The sequence below is a fragment of the Gopherus flavomarginatus genome, chromosome 6, assembly GCF_025201925.1.
Source record: "Gopherus flavomarginatus isolate rGopFla2 chromosome 6, rGopFla2.mat.asm, whole genome shotgun sequence".
NCBI lineage: Eukaryota > Metazoa > Chordata > Testudines > Testudinidae > Gopherus > Gopherus flavomarginatus.
The window spans coordinates 4,760,946-4,775,384 of NC_066622.1; the positions used below are offsets into that span (position 1 = coordinate 4,760,946).

Consider the following 14,439-nt stretch of genomic DNA (forward strand, 5'->3'; position numbering starts at 1 on the left):
ACATTATAAAGTGCTCTGGCCTGGGGTAGGAGGTCAGCCCAGATGAGCACAATGGTTCCATCTAACCTTGGTATCTAGGAATGTGAAGGAAACTGTCCTTGTTTAAAGCCATGGCCTAGGTCTTAGGATGGCTGGGTTCTGCCACAGCTTCCCTGTCTGACTTTGTGCAGATCACTTAATCACGTCCAGCTCCCCGTTGGCTAGGGGACTAATGAATACGTTATTGAAATTGTAAGTTCGGGGAGGGGGCATGAAATGTCCCATGTATTTGTACAGCACCTAGCACAAGTCAGGCCCGATATCAGACCAGGAGCGCTAAGTGCTACTCCGTTATAGCCACTATGAATATATAAATAATTATAATCAGAACGGCAGTTCCACGAACAAAGCACAGGTTGATGAGGCTGCCAGCTGAGTCTTACCAGCATCTAGGACAGGGGCGGGCAAACTTTTTGGCCTCAGGGTCGCATAGGGTTTCAGAAATTGTATGGCGGGCTGGTTAGTGTAAGGGGTCGTGGCCCAGCCCCCACCCCCCTATCTGCCCCCCCGCCCAGAACTCCTGCCCCTTATCCAACCCCCCCATTCCCTAATGGCCCCCTGGGACCCCTGCTCCATCCACCTCCTCCCCCTCACCCCTGTCCCCTGACCGCCCCCGGAACCTCTGCCCCTGACTGCCCCCTGCTGCCCCATCCAACCTGCACTCCTTCCTGACTGCCCCTTGGGCTTCCTGCCCCCGCATTCAACCCCCTGTTCCCTGCCCTCTGACTGCCCTGACCCCTTTCCACACCCCCGCCCCCCCCGAACTCCCCTGCCCTCTATCCGATGCCCCCTGCTCCCTTACTGTGCTGCCAGGAGCACTGGTGGCTGGCGGTGCTACAACGGCACCGCTCGGCTCGAGCCAGGCCAAGCTGCTGCCGCCACGCAGCACTGAGACTGGGTGAGAGCTGCTCTGCAGCTGCGCTGCCCCAGGCGCTCACAGCCCCGCCGCCCAGCGCATTGCACCGCCGCGCCAAGCTGAGGCTGTTGGGGGGAACAGCAAGGGGGGGGCTGGGGTAGCCTCCCGGGCCAGGCGTGCAGGCGCCGGGCAGGAAGGTCCCTCGGGCCTGATGTGGCCCTCGGGCCGTAGTTTGCCCACCTCTGATCTAGGAGGTCAAAAGACGTGGAAATGCAAAATGCCTGTTGTGTAGGGGGTACTGACATTGCTGGTCTCTCTCCAGATGAGAGCGGCTCACAGCTGACCAACACAGTTAGCACAGGCAGTGAAGACAGGCCCTCCATTGCACAGAGGATGGAGCCGGATGACAATTCGTTATGGAGCAGGTTTAAAATTGAGGAAAAAGGGATGTGCTAGGGAGACTGGCAAATAACAGCTCTTGTTACTCACGCACGTAAAACAGGTTGGTCAAGGCCCGTTGAAGACTGTCCGAGGCCCTGACAAAGGCGGGTGAATGGTGAGTGAGCCGCCACATAAACTGCAGGGAGACAAATACGAGGTGCTGCCTTACAAGCTGAGGACTAATTTGAACTATTGTTCTGCATGACTGCATTCTAAATGAGCAAGAATCAGTCAAGAAACCGGTCTGGGCAACGCTACGGGCAGCGCAGCGGAGGGACTCTGCTGATGTCACAGTGGTAGTAAAAAAAAACAAAAAACCACATACAAAATATGAGCCAGTGAAAGGCGTGCAATGAGCATTATTAGTACCATTTTACCAATGCCTTTATGTCAATCAGTGGTGCATTCTTGTCTGGATTTCTACGTTTCCACCATTTTTTCCTTTTGGAGCATCGTCCGTGCTGGCAAACGCAGCTATTTTACACTCTATTGTTATTACTTTTACAGGGTTGTCGCTTGTCCTTAGCTTGTACCGGTCGCCTCAACCAAATCACTGACCTGTATTCACCCAGAAAGCCACAGGCCAGGTTCTTGAGTTGTGCTCATACAGTGGGTAACACTGTTCGGTCTAGAGATGTAGTTACAGCCTCATCATTGCCCAGCTTCTGAGCCATTAACCCATCTGCCTGCCCAACCCCATGACTCTTTCCTATCGCCGAGTGCCATGCCTGGCCCACTCTTATCAGCTGCTTTGAGCGCTAGGGCCTTGTTCACCGCAGCTGTCATCTGCACGCTCCGCAGCAAGGCTGCGCTTCCAAAAACTCCATCTTGTCAGGCTCTGACCACCTGGTTTGTTTTCAGATTGAACAGTTGAGTCATAATATGTTTGTTTATTTCAACAACTGTATTCCTTGCATAGGAAATGAGCCAATATGTCTGTGATGGGCAGAGTGAAATATGCCATGTTTACAGTTGCTTTTTTGTCATCTCACTCTCAAATTTTACAATATAATCAAAATCTGATTTTCATACTTCTGGCTCAGTCATTGACTTAATCTTCTTAAGTGTTCCCATTATTCCGGCTAGTTCGTTGTTGCATGTATTAATTTTAATCTTTTGATCTCCATATTAGCTACTGCCTGCGACTAATTTGTTGCACAGTGTTTTTCATTGTTTTGACCTGCAAGGCATTTTTATGATGGCACAGAACTCTACTGGCAGATTGCATATAATCTCTGCGCTTCCCCCCCTCCCTTTGCATAGTTCAACAAACGCAGATTTACAATTTTAGATGAAATCCACCTCTCCTATGAAGGTGGTGGGGGCTGAGAAGGGGGGATGGAAATCACTGCATGGTTAGCTAAAGAACCTAAGCAAGCTTGAATGAAGGCTGTACATTGAAACACACTGGGCTGAGGGACTGTATTCAATTGTTTATTATTTAACCATATCTAGAGCTCGCCTTGATAAACTAAGCACAAATACACTCGTTTTAGATGCCATCTTAGCCAGCAGCTAGTTTCTGCAGCATCCAGGGCTCCCATTCTGAACCCAAAGAACGTTTATTTTTTGGAAAGCATCCGACGAAGTGGGTATTCACCTACGAAAACTCATGCTCCAATATGTGTGTTAGTCTATAAGGTGCCACAGGACTCTTTGCTGCTTTTTGGGAAGGGTTAAAAGGGACTTTTCAAGTTGGGCAGCTTGACACTGGCACAGGCTACGTCTTCACTACCCGCCGTATTGGCGGATAGCAATCGATTGCTCGGGGATTGATATATCGCGTCTCATCTAGACGCAACATATCGATCCCTGAACTCACTTATATCGATTCCGGAACTCCACCAACCCGAACGGAGTTGCGGAATCGACAGGGGGAGCCGCGGACATCGATCCCACGCCGTGAGGACGGTGAGTAATTCGATCTTAGATACTTCGACTTCAGCTACGTTATTCACGTAGCTGAAGTTGCGTATCTGAGATCGATTTTCCCCCATAGTGTAGACCAGCCCTCTCAGTCCAGGATTCGGCCTCTGTCCAGCCACTTGACCAACAGTTGCTGAGTCATGGCGCTATCAGAAAGGCTCAGAGCTTTGCAGCCTTGCGATGTGTCAGTGTCAGGAGGCAGAAAAGCAGCTGCAGTGAATGGGAAATAACTATTGCAGCCAAGGCTGTGTTTTACCTTGGGTCACTTTTGGCTTGGTCATTACATGAACTTTTTTTTGCTTTGGTAGCTGATTCTTTAACCCTATGTTGGGTTATTTAAAAACAAACAAACAAACAAACCCAACCCAAAGTGGCTCACACTAGCCCAGAGATGTCATGATGCTTTTTTTTTTAATGCAAAAATGACAACAGCCTTTGCTTCATCCATGCATTTTTTGAATGCTTCAGGACAGATTTTTCTTTTACTAGGAAAGCTCTGCCGCTCCACCTCACTGAGGGCCAGAACAGCAATGTTTAAGACGCCTCTGGGCCAGGGCAGCTGCATTATAACAGCGAGGAAGGAAACAAAACTACTCGTTGCTGAAATGTAAAACAAGTTGGCTGAGTAGCTGCTGAGACTTGTCAGACAAATGATGGATTCTGTTTCCAGTATCCACGCTGCCATGTGCATTAACTCTGCCAAACAAGCCTAGTTTAGCTGGATGCCTTTCCATAAAGATGGGAGAGGCTTTGGCCCGGTCTCCACTTAAAAGGTTTTCTGGCATAGAGATGTTGGTCAGGGTGGGGTGTGATGCTCTCCCGTCCCCTGCCCCCCTCCATCCTGCCACAGTTAGCTATGCTGGTAGGAGTGCTAGACATGGGTATACTGGCCAAAAAAAGAGTCCCTTTGCTGGAATAGTTTGCTCTGGTTGGGGAACGGAGATAGGTTATACTGCCCAAAGAATGCCTGGTATCAGCAGCTTCTCTACTGTGTGTGTGTGTTTGCTGGTATATCAAACCCTTTCAAGTGTTCACAGCTGCTAAGATTGATTGTAACAGGCTCCCACCTGAGGCTGTGTGTGTTTGAGTCCTAGTCCAGGTGTAGTTTATGCCCAGGAGGGCTTTAAACCTGGAGTTATAATAATGTATACCTCCCTCATAGAGCTGGAAGGGACCCTGAAAAGTCATTGAGTCCAGTCCCTGCCTTCACTAGCAGGACCAAGTACTGATTTTGCCCCAGGTCCCTGAATGGCCCCCTCAAAGATTGAACTCACAACACTGGGTTAAGTGGCCAATGTTCAAACTACTGAGCTATCCCTCCCCCCTGCAAATAAGTAGAAACAGGCCATTTTTGACATGGTGTGTCTGAGGGAGCTGCCCCAAATCAGCACTTCCAGTGTCTCTGGTCCTGGTTGTTTGCAATGAGCTCTGGGAGGTTATCATCAACAAGTCACCCAGTTCATGCCCTTACCCCACCAACTAGGCTGTGCATAATTAAAGGGAATGAGACAAATCATAGAATATCAGGGTTAGAAGGGACCTCAGGAGGTCATCTAGTCCAATCCCCAACTAAATCATCCCAGTCAGGGCTTTGTCAAGCTGGGCCTTAAAAACCTCTAAGGAAGGCGATTCCATCACCTGCTTAGGTAACCCATTCCAGTGCTTCACCACCCTCCCAGTGAAAAAGTTTTTCCTAATATCCAACCTAAACCTCCCCACTGCAACTTGAGACCATTACTCCCTGTTCTGTCATCTGGTACCACTGAGAACAGTCTAGATCCATCCTCTTTGGAACCCCCTTTCAGGTAGTTGAAAGCAGCTATCAAATCCCCCTCACTCCTCTTCTGCAGACTAAACAATCCCAGTTCCCCCAGCCTCTCCTCATAAGTCATGTGCTCCAGCCCCCTAACCATTTTTGTTGCCCTCTGCTGGACTCTTTCCAATTTTTCCACATCAGATACACACAGTCACTTTTGCCCAACGCAGCTGCCACAGTGGCTTGATGGGGGGTGGGGTAGGCATGACCACAGCAGCTAGGCAGCTCTGAGCAGGAACAGCAGCTGGCACCTTGCTCAGTTCTTTTTTATGCGCAACTCTCCCTCCTCCTCCCCTCTCCGAGTAAATCGCTGGTGGAGCAGAAACCAGGTTGGTTTCTCTACTGACATGGTAGGAAGGGGCTTAGCTGGGTCGGGTGGCAGGGCTGGGTTACGTTTTGGGTTGAAATGTTCTTTAGAGGCTGACCAAGCCCAAGTCTGGCTTTCTCAGCTGTTCTCAACAAGCTTAAGGGGCCGTGCCCTAGCCAGTGGAGGAAAAATCCCTGCCCTTGTTTGAATGAGCCCCACAGCAGCATCTCTGGTATATGAGAATTCAGCCCTTCACGTGCAAGAAGCTGCTGGGATTTCTCTGGGCTTTAAAAAACCTGGTCCCACATCTTTAAAAAAAGGAAAGAAACAATTAGAGAATTTTACCCTGTTTGCCCGAGGTTCCTTCGGCATCTGTAACCCACTCTAATGTACTGTGGCTCCCTGTCCACCTCCAGTGCCTGGCCCCCAGCCACAGCGTTGTGTGTCAGCACTAGCCTTCGACATAAGTCAGGGCTCTTAGAGCCAGAGCTCCCAGAGTCAGTCCCTGCTGCTGACCCATCTGGTGTCTCACGTCACACAAGGACAAGGGTTTTGCCAGTGTGGGCACTGGCTGTGCCACTTTCTGGCTGCTTGTGCCAGATGCAATCTCACCTCCGTAGGTGGGGTCTTGCCTGAGCACCCTGACTGGCAGAAGCTCCTCAGGGACAGCGGCTGCCTACTTCAGCCAGAGAAGGACTATATAGGAGACGTGTGGTGAAGGCACCGGCCTGGGAGAGCTGTGGTCAGGTCCTGGCTCTGGGTTTGACCTTGGTCAAGACCTGTAGGATGAGTTTCACACAGGGACGTAGGCACTTCGCAACAACTTTTAGGTGCAACTGACAAAACACTGTTCAGATGTTGCCTGCCCCTGTAGGAGGCTGAGATCCCAGTGGTCAAAGTCCCCTAAACTGCGACCGAGAGGCTGCTCCCTGGCCAAGCCCCAGCCCTGAGAGAGCATGCATCCCAACAGCCCAGCGGCCAGCGTGCTGAGCATGCATCCCAACAGCCCAGCGGCCAGCGTGCTGAGCATGCTTCCCAATAGCCCAGCGGCCAGCGTGCTGAGCATGCTTCCCAGTAGCCCAGCGGCCAGCGTGCTGAGCATGCTTCCCAGTAGCCCAGCGGCCAGCGTGCTGAGCATGCTTCCCAGTAGCCCAGCGGCCAGCGTGCTGAGCATGCATCCCAATAGCCCAGTGGCCAGCGTGCTGAGCATGCTTCCCAATAGCCCAGTGGCCAGCGTGCTGAGCATGCTTCCCAATAGCCAGCGTGCTGAGCTGGAATGCAGGGAACATGCCCAGGCAGAGGGGAGTGTGGGCACCACCACACGGGAGGCTCGCTCTCTCTCTGTGGAGCTTTTCCACTTTGTATTAGTAACTGGACATTTACTGGAGCAGAGACTGACACCTGACTCTCCCACCTCCCAGGTGAGTGCCTTACCCACCAGGCTACAGGGTCAGTCTCTCGTGGTCACGGGCCCAATTACTACTGAATACAAGGTGGAACAGCTTCAATAGGAGAGACTGATTAAAAAAAACCAGTAGCCAAGTGGTTAGGGCACTTACTGGAGAGAGAGAAAACCTGGGTGTAAGTCCCTGTTCCACATCGGTTAGAGGAAGGCTGAAAACACACCTCCTACATCCTGAGCATTGGCTATGACAGGGCACCCCCTCCTCAGTTCTGTGTGTGAGCATGACATGAGGGGGGGCTAGCTTGCTTCCGTGACTCCCTTAGAAAGTGATTGGAAACCGTGCAGCATGAAACCAAGGCTCCGATGAATTTAAAGGCCCATCCTTGAGTGCCAGCTCTTAACCTGTCTGATAAACCAGTTTTGATTTCCACCTGTAACTCTGAGCTTGTCAAAACCCTGTGCCCCTGACAGTGGATGGCAAGGCCCATTCAGTTCAGGTATAGCCTGCACATGGATTTTTACACCCACCTTTGCTTTAAGTATCCATAGAGGCTGAATGCCCGGTTTTAATGGCTGGGACCATGGGATTTAAGGGGTGACTCCAGCCAAGGAGCACCGAGAGGATGCCGCAGCAAGGTGTGTAGAGAAGATCTGCTTTCAAAAATAATGGAAGTGAGACAAGCTGGGTGAGGAAATATCTCTTATTGAACCAGCCTCTCTTGGTGAGAGAGAGACAAGCTTTCATCTTCAGGTCAAGAGCTCTGTGAAGCTCGAAAGCATGTCTCTTCCGCCAACCGACAGTCAATAAAAGATGCTCCTCACTCCCCTTGTCTCTCTGATGGCCTGGGACCTACACAGCTAGAATAACATTGCCAACAACATAAACATAAGTATTAGGCATCATTCAGCCTTCTCCATCACAGCATTTCTAGTCTGATTAGGCTGTGTGAGGGACCAACGGGGAAACACTACTAAACTTTGAGTCTAACGAGCTTTCCATCAGGGCATCCTGTTTTAACTTCAATTAAGAGTTTGATCGTGCAACATGCACTTTTAATTCCTACCAGATGTTTTTAGCACTGTGAGGGAAGGTTCAAATACAACAGGAGGGCTTTGGTAAGTGTCAGGAAAGGCCAATTACCGTGTCACAATAGGAACAACTTGCAACCACTTCCAAGAACAAACCATCTGCCAGCCCCTGTACAATGGATCACACGGTGGAGTGTGCAGGTAAACGCAGGACTAATTGCCAAGGCAATGCTGGGAACTCCGAGGATGAGAATCATAAAAGTGTTTCTGCCCCAACTCCAATTGAAATCAATGGGACTTGGGCACCTAAATACCTTTGTGAATTTCCACTCTTGTTAGGTGGAGAAGATGGTCCTGGTCTGGAACATGTCCTTAGTAACACCTTCCTCACCTTGATCTTTGTGAGTGAAGTAAAAAACAATCTAGTTAATAAACTGGAGAAATACCCACATGGACCCCCCTTCCCCCAAGCCCTTGCTTATTCTGGAAGGGGACAGGGGAGGAGGGACTCTTACATCTTAGCTTGTCATTTTTTTCTAAGGCAGACATAAAGAGACTCCGTAGTTTATTCTCAGGACATCTGAATAGTCATTTATTGAAAAGCCACAGTTCCCACACGTTTACAACTGTCGGCTCGTAAAAGGCCAAAGCAAAATGGATCCACTATTTTACACAGCTTCTGGAGGGGGGAATCGGGGACATGCAGTTACTGGTCAAAATGCAATGTACATGACATATATAAAAAAACATTGTGAAACAAAGGAATTTAAGTTATGGTAACAGTCTACTGGAATAAATGTTCCTATATTATTATAAACACTTCTTTGTAATCTAGGATTGTAAATAAAGTCGCCTTTTTACATACACAGATACTTGAAACAAACAAGACGTAACATTTAGAGGGGCAAACGTTGACATAAAACAACTGCTTTGGACTGTACCATGGCATGAATGTATCCACTATGCTAGGATTTGCCTGTTGTGGCAATCAGAATTACTAATCCATTGGTACATACCCTGTATGGAGTTAATTGTATCTTTAAGGAGAAGCGTATAGTTTATTAACTGGGATGCAGAATGATTCAAACAGCTGGATTTAAAAAAAAATGAACAGAGAACAAAAAAAATCATTTGTAACAGCCTCACTTTTCTTTTAAAAACAAAGCTGTTTTTATTAATTTTAAGCAGTTGGCATCCACAGAAGAGAAACAAAGAAATGAAAGTACTTGATTCACTCATCTTCACAACAATTTAGCATCAATGTATATACAGTACATTAATGAAGCATTGTTTAAACTTTAATTATAACAGGGACACACCTAGCATGTATTCTATGTAGCTTTCCATTAACAGTATTAAACAATGGTGCTCCATATTGCTTATGAACATAGAGATATGAAATTAGGAAACCAATGAATCAAACAGAGGTGCTAATCTTATTACCACACAGCTAAATGGCAATTGTATTGGTAAACTTCTCATGGGTATTTAGAGCTGACAGAAAAATTCCTAATGTGGCTAACTGAACAACAGACTAGGTACATGCACTGGCGAAGAAGCCACCACCACGTGGGGCTCTAGACCAGAATTATCTAATCATCCTCTTCATCTTCTTCATCACTGTCCTTCATTGTGATTCCCTGAAGACCTCCGCCTTCACTAACTGACGCTGTGGCTTCTTCTACAGTCAGCCGGTTTCGCACGGTGTCATAGGTTTTGCTGTTTAGGGTGGAGTCCAGCACTCCTTGCAATCGGAAATCTCTATAGGTTTTCTAGGATGGAAGTGACGTGTTTGGAGGGAGAGACAAACAGCAAAAAGTCAAGTTTAATTCCCCAACACAGATTTCTCATGCTTCATTTCAAGAGTCAAAGAGTGGGCCTGGTCCTGCATCAGCAGGCCATTAACGTCCATGGACATACTCCACGGACATCACAGACACAAAGGGTATTTTACATGGCAGTGGCAATGCAGTGATGGGTGTAACTTGTGCCCTCTTTATACTGCCAGAGAAATAGAAAATGGCCTTTGTGTAAATGAGACTCTGGCCACTTTTGGCCACTTCAATGGGAGTTTTGCCTGAGTAAGGACTTCAGGATCAGGTGCCCACTGTATTCATGATCACAAGCTGCAAAGTATATTGGGGTGTATCTAGTTCCCCTTGGCAATGTATTGCTGCAATACACACTATCGTTATTTTCCCTCATAAAATAAAAACTCCATATCACATAGAGACATGGTTACAAGGCACCAAAACTCTCTACTCCAGTGAAATAAAAATAATTTAAATACTCCTATATACAAAATTCAAATCTTGTTGACAAGTACAGTCCTGCACATTAGAGACACTGAATATATATGTCAAACACAAACACACTGTGCATAAGTGTGTCTGTTTATATCTTCCCCTCCTTCCACAGTCTGCAGCTATTGGTAAGTTGTAAAGGTTTCCTGGATAGTTAAGCATTAAAATTAACCTCTTTTTATCTGAATTTAGGTTTGGAACCTTCTTGATTGATCTCTGTGAGATAAGACTCCAGCAGTAATGCCATTAATTTAATAACACACTATAAAACAGTAACTGGATTAAGTAGTTACTTGTGGATCAGAACATTCGCAAATTGGTTCTAGCAGCTACCCAAAGCAATATTGGCTTTAAAAGAACATAAATCCAGAAAAATAATTCCTCAGCTAATTAACAAATAGAGATTATTTGCTGGTGCCTATTGTTCCAATTTATGAAAAGTACATTTAGTACATTTCAGCTGAAATTTTGTTACACTTTGATTTGTTCTTGGTATACAGGAAAATACAAACATTTTAAAACACTAGGCCAAAAAGCATCAAATAGAACCTAAAATGATCAAAAAACCTATTTACTCCCTTCTGTGATCTTATTTCACGTAAACCACTGTGATTTCACACTGAAATAATTATCATTAGTCCAAGACACACACAGATGCACAGAAAAAAAATGCTACTTTCAGGGTATGTTATCTCACCTTTGTGATCCCTTAGAGTTGATTGTATATACCCATTGTAACAGAAACTACTTCAATTAACTACAAGAACAATCATGATTTGCATTCTGACAATAAGCACAAGACATATTTAAATATTTTTTGGAGTAAATATTTCCCTTCAGCCAAGTCTTGGAATTTTTTTTAATTGAACCCCAAGTTAAAATGGATTAATTAGTGTGATCAACATGTTTGCACATAAAAAAGTCAATTTTTGGAATGTTTATTGTACAATTAGGGTTAAATGTCAATAATATATTTCCCCCCTAGCAGTGTAATAACTACGTAATTATTGTGGGAAGTATTTTTCTAATCTATATCTGTCTCAAATTCCCTTTGATTAATTTTTGTACTTGCAGAATCCCCATATGCATCTAATATAAACTGTTCTAATTAATGATTTACTCACTTGGCTGCAGAATACATTTCCTCTAAGAAATCTTACCACACCCAGTGCTTCCAATGCTAAGATGTTTGCAAAGTCACATAAAAATTATTACCTTTACCATCCTAATAAGAGTTTTCAGTTGGTAAATGTGAAGCTGCAGGTCCATGCGGTCTGTCAACCAGGTGCAAATGACATTCATTGAGCTGGTGTACCATTGCTGCAAAAGAGACAAGAGTTCTCCAGCAAACACATCCCATGAGTATCATGAATAAACACAATCTGCGAACAGGCATATACAATCAGGACTGACCTTTTCTATTTGCCAACCTGTTACATGACTACAACAGGATTACTAGGGAATTTTTTTTAAAGCAGAATTTCAATGAATGAGCATTTCTTTTTCATAATCAGATTCTCCCCCTCCACCCCTAAAAAGGGATTATTAAATAAAACATGCACCCTAGGACTACAGACTTTTAGCACAACTCATCCATCCACAGCCTTCCCAACAAGGAACATCTATGGATGGTAACAAATGGAGAGTAACAGCACCGCTGGCTTTTCCACAGGAAGGGTGGGCAGTATCACCTTGGCCAATGATTTGATTTGCCAGCGAGGATGTCAGTTTTATCCCAGTGCTTTTCTTACAGCTGCTCCACCATGACCCTGCCACTAACCACATCAAACCCAGAGATTTCTTTGCCACTTACCTGCTTTGAAATTTCAAACCCAATCAGCCGTAGGAGGCCTCTGATTCCCTAAGAGGAGCAGACTGTATGTACCAGGGGATTCTAATACAACCCGATCATGTTAGTACACAGTAACTGCAGGGCTAGATACACTGTCATAAGAGCATACAGCATTGGCTGCACTATCTGCTCCAGTCTCAACCCCAACAATACTAAAGATGTAAAAGCACCTAGCAAAAAGAGCTAATTTCAAGATGTGGAAACTATAGCTCCCCTCAAGGGGCTGAACTTTTGCTTCTCGTCTGTGAAAAATGCTCGCAGCTGTGTCACGGCAGACTGCTGCCCCTGCAAAGCAAGAAGGCTCTGCTGGGCTCTGAGGTTAGAGGAGTGCTCCTATATTCATCCATCTCAGAGACATATGAGCAACACTTCCAAATGGCTGGATAAAAAGGGGGAAAAATCAAATCTTAACACGTCATCAGTTTTCATCCCACTTGTTATTATCCAAAGGACAACTGAAACTGAATTAAAAAGTTACTTGTGCAGAGATATATGCACATCAACTTCTCTCTCTCTCACACACAGTACGTGCACACATCACTCCTATACTATTACTTTTCACATGTCAATACATGTACCAGAGACCAGTGGAAATTTAAACAAGTGCTAGTTAAAATGCTTTTCATACTCTTCCCCTCCCCACTCTGACCCTCCCCAAGACAGTGTGTCTCTTAGACAGTCACATCTTTTGTCAGTGTTACATCAAACGTGGGCTGACATTTTTATTTCTCTTGTAAAGCAGAACGAGCAGTTTAGTTCTTAGATTATGGCCCCATTAGTGAAACTGTCTTTTTTTAGCCCTCTTTGGATATCATCACAAAACTGCCCCCCAAAAGGTTAATTGCAACGGGAAAAAAATGAAAATTGACCGGGGACCGGGGCACTGATTCCCCCCTCTGTCCTGCCCGCTTCACAGTAATGATCCTCTGTTGATTTCAATGCAGTTACTTTGGTGTAAAACTAGTGTAAAAAAGTGCAGGGCCAGGCCCATGTTAGTATAACTTGCACATTTCAGCACTAACAAAATTCCTTCTTTAGCATGAATGGATCTGGTTGGGGTTGAGATTTTGCAGATCTGCACCTCAGCCAAACAGCAGGTAACTGAGACACGTTATAGCCACAGGTGACGCTAGTGGCAAGTGTGGAGTCTAACCAGGTGCCTCATTCTGGCTGCCCACTCCAGACTTTGCTACCAGCCATGGGACCCCCTTCCCCTTATGGCTAAGGCAATGGAAACCTATGGCCTGTCCTATCAATTTTCCCTCTGCAGGGGGATGTCTCCTCATGGAAGAAACAGGGCACAGCAGGAAGTGAAACTCCCTCAACTAGTTTATCTCAGGGATATATACACATGCTTCTCCCCCCTATCACCCAGCTCCTATTGGTGCCTGGTGAAGATGGCTGCCAGAGATACTGTGCGTTCAAAGGTTTCCCTGACCATAGTTGCCCCCGAATATGCCTTTAAATGGGTCTCTTGCACTACATTCCCACGTTGATGGGGCGAGTTCCCTCATCTACTCCTCCTCACCTACTTATTGAGGTTCTTTCCTGGGCACCCTTCACCATGGCATCTGGGTGCCCTCTCCTGCCTCGCAGGATCAGTACAGACCAGTCATTGATTTCCTAATCCAGGGAGCCACAGAACGTCCCTGGCTGCCAAATCCGCAATAGGATCTCTGAGGTAGCTGAGAAAGGCCTCAAGAGGTCCAGTAGTCAGACCACTCTCTATTCATTATACCCTGGCATGGCATCCACTCCTTTCCCCAAAGCAAGGGGAGGTTTTCTGTCCAAAGTCAATTGTAACCTTGCTACAGCTCTGCTTCGGTAGGATGTTTCCATTCTCCCTGGGGCCTTTGGGCGCATGGCATCTTTTCCACATTTATAATTTGGCTTCAGCATCCCAACTTAACTTGCATCCTCTGGTTTAACCCATTCGATTTGTTTTGTTCCCTGTAACCCTTCAGCCCAACCAGGGTCAAGTGTTTTGTAGGCATCACAGCAGAGGTGAGTTTTAAGACTCCTGTCAGGCTGACCCGTAATTAACATGTCAATTAGCAGCAATCCACAATGAGGGCTGAGCAGAACTTAGTGAAGATGTACTTGAAAGAATGCAAGTTTTTTGTTTTTAACTTTTTATAATTAAAACATCTTCTTTCCCGGCCAGGTTCAGAGACACGGCTCAGCAGCACGCTCACAAAGTAACAGCCTCATTCAGCCAATTAAACCCAGAGAGAACCAGGTAGTTCAAATCCCGGTGTTCTATGTTCATTATACTGCACTTAATTACTGTCTAGTGATCTGGGAAACATTAACCTCTGCGTGTTGGGAACCCTGAATATAACATTCATTTGGCTGAGTAAATGAAAGGCTTCTGGTAGCCCCAAATTTACCCCCTGTAGCTAGTTTGAGGGGTCCTATGATCTCACTGAAATAGCTAAGAGAGGAACCTCTCCCCACTTTCACAC

The 14,439-nt window shown here is 46.3% G+C and overlaps 2 protein-coding genes across 15 annotated transcripts in view; one reads left to right on the top strand and one right to left on the bottom strand.

The window, feature by feature from the left end:
- C6H3orf14 (chromosome 6 C3orf14 homolog) overlaps positions 1-14,439 on the top strand; it is a 78,948-nt gene that overhangs the window by 50,869 nt on the left and 13,640 nt on the right. For 8 of the 10 annotated variants that reach the window (XM_050957553.1, XM_050957561.1, XM_050957552.1 and 5 more), the window contains exon 7: positions 14,139-14,213. The exons of the other annotated variants lie outside the window; for them this stretch is intronic. In XM_050957553.1, the coding sequence (XP_050813510.1) occupies positions 14,139-14,213 (75 nt within the window). The remainder of the gene's footprint in view (positions 1-14,138; positions 14,214-14,439) is intronic. 10 annotated transcript variants of the gene reach the window in all.
- CADPS (calcium dependent secretion activator) overlaps positions 7,758-14,439 on the bottom strand; it is a 404,679-nt gene continuing 397,997 nt past the window's right edge. For all 5 annotated transcript variants that reach the window (XM_050957618.1, XM_050957616.1, XM_050957617.1 and 2 more), the window contains 2 exons: positions 11,338-11,442; positions 7,758-9,591 (listed from right to left, as the gene is read on the bottom strand). In XM_050957618.1, coding sequence (XP_050813575.1) covers positions 9,412-9,591; positions 11,338-11,442 — 285 coding nt within the window. In that variant the 3' untranslated portion in view covers positions 7,758-9,411. The remainder of the gene's footprint in view (positions 9,592-11,337; positions 11,443-14,439) is intronic.